This window comes from Camelina sativa, unplaced genomic scaffold (genome assembly GCF_000633955.1).
Source record: "Camelina sativa cultivar DH55 unplaced genomic scaffold, Cs unpScaffold00441, whole genome shotgun sequence".
In the NCBI taxonomy this organism is placed as follows: domain Eukaryota; kingdom Viridiplantae; phylum Streptophyta; class Magnoliopsida; order Brassicales; family Brassicaceae; genus Camelina; species Camelina sativa.
In genome coordinates, this window is record NW_010921701.1 from 46,792 (window position 1) to 53,631 (window position 6,840).

General features: G+C 37.9%; 2 protein-coding genes across 2 annotated transcripts in view; both read right to left on the reverse strand.

The window, feature by feature from the left end:
- Window positions 1-9: 9 nt before the first annotated feature.
- On the reverse strand, window positions 10-1,643 carry LOC104773068 (zinc finger CCCH domain-containing protein 21-like; the record flags this gene model as incomplete). The annotated part of the gene is given in 5 exon segments (XM_010497621.2): window positions 10-225; window positions 763-854; window positions 955-1,095; window positions 1,211-1,295; window positions 1,458-1,643. Coding segments are annotated over 5 exon segments (687 nt in total). The 3' UTR covers window positions 10-27.
- A 578-nt stretch (window positions 1,644-2,221) lies between these two features.
- Window positions 2,222-6,840, reverse strand: part of LOC104773101 (myosin-13-like) — a 9,540-nt gene continuing 4,921 nt past the window's right edge. The window contains exons 19-38 of the mRNA XM_010497650.2: window positions 6,535-6,689; window positions 6,381-6,437; window positions 6,122-6,241; window positions 5,778-5,876; window positions 5,438-5,650; window positions 5,191-5,330; window positions 4,978-5,089; window positions 4,851-4,895; window positions 4,682-4,765; window positions 4,411-4,581; window positions 4,137-4,280; window positions 3,897-4,058; window positions 3,706-3,816; window positions 3,556-3,626; window positions 3,373-3,472; window positions 3,217-3,273; window positions 3,033-3,089; window positions 2,863-2,943; window positions 2,697-2,761; window positions 2,222-2,607 (exon numbers count right to left, since the gene is read on the reverse strand). Of these exons, the coding sequence (XP_010495952.1) occupies window positions 2,490-2,607; window positions 2,697-2,761; window positions 2,863-2,943; window positions 3,033-3,089; window positions 3,217-3,273; window positions 3,373-3,472; window positions 3,556-3,626; window positions 3,706-3,816; window positions 3,897-4,058; window positions 4,137-4,280; window positions 4,411-4,581; window positions 4,682-4,765; window positions 4,851-4,895; window positions 4,978-5,089; window positions 5,191-5,330; window positions 5,438-5,650; window positions 5,778-5,876; window positions 6,122-6,241; window positions 6,381-6,437; window positions 6,535-6,689 (2,162 nt within the window). The 3' untranslated portion in view covers window positions 2,222-2,489. The remainder of the gene's footprint in view (window positions 2,608-2,696; window positions 2,762-2,862; window positions 2,944-3,032; window positions 3,090-3,216; window positions 3,274-3,372; window positions 3,473-3,555; window positions 3,627-3,705; window positions 3,817-3,896; window positions 4,059-4,136; window positions 4,281-4,410; window positions 4,582-4,681; window positions 4,766-4,850; window positions 4,896-4,977; window positions 5,090-5,190; window positions 5,331-5,437; window positions 5,651-5,777; window positions 5,877-6,121; window positions 6,242-6,380; window positions 6,438-6,534; window positions 6,690-6,840) is intronic.

Genomic DNA, 6,840 nt, shown 5'->3' on the forward strand with positions numbered 1-6,840 from the left:
GAGCAGATTAGGGAAACCAGAAGAGTATCAAACCTCGTTTTCGATTTCGTCCTCAACTGCCATCTTCTTTGATGACTCCTCTTCCAAGAGTGCTTTCATTTGAGATTTCAGGACATATCCAGGAGGAAGTGCGTGTCTGTAATGACACTCTTTGCCACCATTGGGGCATGACCAGAACCACCCATACTGTTTCTTTTCCACAGCATCCAGAAAATACTTGCAAACCTATTACATATTAGTGAACACAAAAACAATTACAAGTCAATGAACTCAGCAGACAAAGTTTAGACAGACGATTTATTGAGATAATACGCAGGGATATTACTACTTCTAGCATAGAGTTAGCTAACAATAAAGTTAAGAAACAATTATATCATAATTTATGATTCGCACTACCATCACCAAAAGCATGAGCTCTTGTCAAGCATGATCCAAACGAGCAGAAAACAACAAGGGAACAACGGGAGGCAAACTGGCTCCCAAGATTAACCGTGCTATTAGCTAAAGGAAGTACATTATAAGGTGAATCCATATCAGCTATAGCTTAATCACAGTAAAACGGGCAAATGAAACCGCAACCTTCACATAATCAATGTTAAAGGTTGTATATTTTAACACAAACCAGTTCAGACTTTTGTACAGTGCATTAACAGGTGAGAAAAGCTACTGCTAAGCATGTTTTCTGAAACAGGAAGCCCTCAAGCAACATGTCCGGACAAGCATATAATTAAAAAGTATGGAATAGACAGAGAAACAACTTACGATATCTGTTGGCTTATTCTGATTATATTCATTTTTCTTTGATTCGACAACCTTTTCAAGGGTCTCTTGATCCCACTCATCCATATCTCCATCTAAAGCAATATAAGCAAAATCAAAAATAAGAACATCATCCAAAGGACCAAAGGAATGGATATATAAAGACACTTTGTGCCAAACTAGCGCTGCCTTTACCTTCATCTCGCTTATCGCTGTAAATATCAATCTTCTCACCCTTCCTTTGAATGTTCAGATCATGAGAGAATTTGCACTTGAAACCCTTTTGACACTGCCCGGCCTTGAAAAACTCACAAAGTATAGACTTCGGATCCACACCTGCCATGAACCCACACACCATATTCAATAAAATACAACCTAAACCAAAGTGAACAAACTAGAGAAACAATAATATCAACAACAAGGCACAAGTTTTCAATGAAGACATACATACCTACAGGAACTTTGGGCTGACTAATAGCTACCTTGAACAACTCATTCAATTCCTGTTCTCTCGCTTTCTCTTCATCTTTCTTTTTCTGTCCTCACAAAGAACCATTTTTTATTGGTAAGAGAACTTATTCCGAATAGACAGATTCATCTCTCTCAAATTAGGACAAAATACAACTCCACTATGGAACTAACTTCAAATTTATCAAGAAAAAATCAAAACACAATCACAGGAATCACAAGTGGGTTACCTTAGCTGCAGCTTTAGAAGCATCGGGTTTAGGCTGGACAGATTGCTTGAGACTCTGAACATACTTCTGAACGTTCTTGCTCTTGTTCTTATTTTTCAACCCGAATGTTTTGTCTTCCACTTGTTTCTGCTTCTTCGCCAAATCAGCCTTTGGTTGTTGCTTCGGAGGCATCTTCAATTCGCGTTACTTAAAATCCAATCCCAAATTAAAAGAAAAACCTTTTTTAATTGTACACGGATCGATGGAAAGTTCTCTCTAAAGCTAATGTATCAAAACTAGGGTTTCTAAGGTTCGTGAGTAAAAAAAAAAACGAAAACCCAAAAAATTTAATCGGTAAAAAAAAAATCCCCAGAAACTGTATGGAACCAAAACGGCGGAGATTCAGAAAATTTGCAGAGAAACAGAGAGAGAGAGAGAGAGACCCTAATGAGTAAAATTACCGATCGAGATAGATAGGAGGAGAAAAGAAAAAGAGATGGACACACAAACACAACAAAGGTTACATACAACAGTTGCCTGATTTTAGCCAATTTGTCTCTCTACTCCAACAAAACACACTAGCTTTTACCACTGTTGGGCTTATTATAAAGGCCCATTTGTAGCTTTATGTAAGGCCCAGGCCTTAGGAGCATGCTTGTGATTTATTAATGTGATAGTGATACACTGATAAATGAATGTCAATTTTGTATAAACATAAATATTGAAATTACAAAAAAGAAATAAAATTATATACTAGTACAAATTAGGAAAAAAGAATGAAAGACTGCACCACAACAAGAACAAACCATTAGCAAAAAGCTTGTCTCTTTTTGTTTACTCCCAGCAAAAAAAAAAAAAAAACAAATATACTCTTTATGAAATCTCTGGGATGATTAGAGAGAGTTACAAATGATAAACATATAAACGAATCGGCGAATCTAAAAACTCTTCGCAGCAATTTTCTCTTAGATTCTTCCTCCTGTTTTTTTTCTTTCTGGATGGTGTGTTCTTGAAGGGTGGGCAGCTTTGGTTTTTCTGATGAGTTACTTACTACTATTGTAAGAAAACGAAAGCTGGATTCTCCACAAGTTCCTCAGCTGGTTTCACTTGGGCGAAGTCCTTATCTTGCATTGAACTAGATAAGTCATCGATCGAGAAGGAAATGATGTTGCTGCTCATGCCCAAGGAACGGATTTGTTAGTTTCTAGAAAGCAAAAAAAGGACATGACTTTAAACGCATAGATGCAAAGCCATACATACCTAGAATCCTCTTTTAACAAGAAGTCGCTGCTGTCTGTCATAACTCCTGTCATGCTTGCAATTACCTGTTGATCGATGAGCCACCATTAACATTAAATTACTAGAGCAGCGGATCTTAAAGAGCATATATGTCAAGGGAAGAGAACTATTTCCTCAGAAAGCTTACATCTTGGGAAACACTCTTTGTGTTGTAGATTTCATCCTTGTACAGGGTACATAGTTTGAAATGCTGCTGTATTTGAAGGTTCTGAGTGAAGGAAAGATGGTGTGAGCGTTATTACAATGTCAAAATTCATCAGCTACCGGAAGAAAGAGTTGGTTGATAGAGAGACTTACTGGACACAGATCATTTGCAATCTCATCGTATGAGATGTGGTATTTCTTATGGATGAGCTGTTGCAGACGCAAATTCAAAGGGGAACATATGTGAGAAATGCATATTCTTACTTAGGTTCAAGTGAAGTTAAAAGTTAATTTGCTTAGGCGACATTTCTTCAATTTCAAAACAATTTAAACATACCAAGAATCCAACAGCTTGTCTGGTATGTTTGAGTTCCTCCCATAATGAGCCAGCATACTATCAGAGACGGGTATCACAGGCGAGAGATTGTGTTATGTATAGACCAAATGAATTGACAGATAACAAAAGTAGAAAGGAAACTGTACTTGGGAATACCTCTTCTTTTGTCTCGGAGCACCATTTCTCTAACTTTTCTAAACCAGATTTTAGATATTCACCATTGATAAATGAACAGTTATCTGGTCGGGTGACAAGGCTGCAGATCAGAAAGACGAAGTCGATTAAATTCTGCTTATCATAGAGATACATATTCCATAATAGACAATAACAATTTCTCACCTGTTACATAGTTGGACATTGATGAGTGAGAAAGCCTGAGAGAATATCTTTTGAATAAGAACCGCAGGAACCTGTAACAATAATAAGCTGTAAGAATTTCGTGACATTCATGGAGATAAGAGCAGCGAGTGGAAGCGAGTTTTCACATACAAAGCTCTCTTTTAGTGTGCTTAGCAGTGCATCTAGGCCTTCAATAATCTCTTGCCAGTATTTAGCAGTGGTTATAGATATTAGCGCATTCCCCTTAAATGTTTTTGGTGCCTAGAAAGAGTCTCTCATGTCAGGTACAACACACATACGAAAGAAAGATGAAAGTAGAGAAGCATTGTGGATCACAGCACCTGGATGCAGAGAGTAAGGAAAGTGTTCAACTCCTTTTTCAGGTTATCCCAAATGATTCCAATAATCTTTTCAACATATGCTTCAAGTTGCTGCTTGAAATGCAAAGCTGGATCCTTGGCATCAACTGGTCGAATAGCTTCAGCCGCTGGAGAACGGAAACCCTGGTACATAGAAGGTCAGGAACGTTTAGTTTTTGGAGCACAAGATTGCCAGAAAAAACAGAAGAAGAGTATGTTTACCTTGGTCATCCATCGGACTAAGGAAGGTGACTTTCGAAGTGGAGTGGCCCCCGTTCCTCCAGATTTCAGGCTTTGTTGGAGCATGAATAATAAGGTTGATGTATTGGATAACCAATATGCCAAATTAGCATCGTTATCTTCGTCCTGGTAATAAGAATCACTAATCATTCAACTCCGATAAAAACTAGATTTTTTACAGACGTAGACAAGATTTTTTACAGACGTAGACAAGATTTTTTACAGACGTAGACAAGACATCATCCTGTTTTAATACCTTTATAGCAGAACCAATCATTTGAACGAGACGATCAAACACATTTGTTTTTTCTGCTTCAAATGATTTCCAATGAAGAAGACATTTGTAGATGGTAAATGCCGCTACAGGCTTCCCCTGGCTGAATCCCACATTTTTTGTGACACAGTTGATAAGAGCATCAACATCCTCCTTTTCCAAGAAAAAAACATTTAAACATCAACATCAACCAAAGAGGAAATATATTAAAGATGAGAAACACATACGAGTGTGATTTAACTAAACAACATACATGTTGAGGATCAATATGGGATCCCCTTGACTTAGTGTCAGATCCTGATTCTTGTACCCTTGGCGGTGTTGTAAACTCCGCTCCCTGCAAAGACGGCTTTTAAAGATATAAAAACAAATGGAGCAGAACTTCAGATAAAACTAGACAGAGAAAGAAAGACATAATTTACATTGAGTTGGCTTTCTTCGCTAGTATGAAGGCCATTTTTTAAGTTCTGCACAAATAAGAGCAATCTTGTTATTTGGATGATTGAGAAAGACGATGTAGACATCCAAATATTTCTCTGGCATGTCTACCTTTACTGGAGTAGAAAGGAAACGTACTGATGCTGTTTTAACAGGAGTGGTCAACACAGATTCCTTCAAAAAGGTATTCTCAAATTTCACCTCCTTTAGTTTCTCTTCGAGACTGCAAATGAAGAAAAAACGCAATTGTTGACTGTCAGTGGGTAATGAAAACCTTAATATCTCTGTGGAAATTAAATTAACCAAAAGACCAATAGTGAATACTTGTGCATGGCGGTTTTCAAATTATTAATTTTGCTTTCAGCGTCTAAAGCCTTCTTCAGCCTCTCCTCACTAATTTTCTTTGTCTCCTCAAATTTTTTCTCTGTTTCATCGATCTTCTGCTCCAGCGAACTTACCAGGGACTGCATATGAAAGAGATATGAAATTCCAAATATTTATTTGTTTTCCACAGCTTTGAAATCCTTACTAAGAAGCAGAAGTCAAAAAGGTAATAGAGCAAATTCCCTACCTTGAGTTTTGCGTTTTCACTTGTGAGTTTCTCCATTAGCTCGGTGTCAACAACAGGAACTTCCTTTACAACAGGAACAGTTTCTGCAGTCCTTTTTGCAGCTTCCACTTCCTTTAAGAGCGACACTTTGGTTTCCTTGAACTGGTGTTGTATTTCTTCCAACGCTAATTGCAGTTTTGCGTTTTCTTGATTTTTACTTTCTTCCACGTGCACCTACAACGTAAAAGCGACAAAATCGGTGAAGGATGTATTGAATCAGGATCCAGATAAAGGTTTCTAGAAAAAAAATCTTTTGAGGATGGGTGAAAACCCGAGAAAGATTAAGAGCTGTGTTATCTACCCTCGTGCGTTTCTCTAGCTGTAGTCTCCATGTGAGTTCTTCCACTTGCTTCTCAAGCTTACTCTTCGCAGCTTGAAGGGCTCCAGTTTCCCTTGCAGCCTGCACGAAATATGAAGGCATCATTGCTGCAATTTTTTCATTTTAAGAAAAAGTGAACATGTTCCGTCTGTGTTCAAGACAATCAAATGGAAAGGGCTATTTCCAGCTGCTAGTTTCATCATGTAAACTCATTTAAACTTAGTTTTTAAGCTCATCAAAAGACCAAACATTAGACTGTAACGTAAAATAATAAATAGATACAGAGAGAAGCGAGAGGTAGAGAAGCGAGAGGTAGAAAAGCACACCATCTTAAGCTTTCGCAGTTCTTTACGGGCTAGCCTTGCTCTCCATGCACTTTGTGACGTAACTGCTGCTTTCTTCAGCTTCTTGTAGTGCAACTCGGACAGGCGTCTACGGCAATGGCTCTGGTATATGCGATGAAAATTCAAATATCAGAGTCTAGAAGAAATTTGACAAATGTAAAAAGCCTGCAAAACTCAAAGATAAACAGTAAAAGGAAGAGATGTTTTTCATCAAATTCCCTCTAAAGAAAAGATTTTCCACCTGAATAACAGTTGTGGCCTTGATCTTACTTCGTNTTTTACTTTCTTCCACGTGCACCTACAACGTAAAAGCGACAAAATCGGTGAAGGATGTATTGAATCAGGATCCAGATAAAGGTTTCTAGAAAAAAAATCTTTTGAGGATGGGTGAAAACCCGAGAAAGATTAAGAGCTGTGTTATCTACCCTCGTGCGTTTCTCTAGCTGTAGTCTCCATGTGAGTTCTTCCACTTGCTTCTCAAGCTTACTCTTCGCAGCTTGAAGGGCTCCAGTTTCCCTTGCAGCCTGCACGAAATATGAAGGCATCATTGCTGCAATTTTTTCATTTTAAGAAAAAGTGAACATGTTCCGTCTGTGTTCAAGACAATCAAATGGAAAGGGCTATTTCCAGCTGCTAGTTTCATCATGTAAACTCATTTAAACTTAGTTTTTAAGCTCATCAAAAGACCAAACATTAGACTG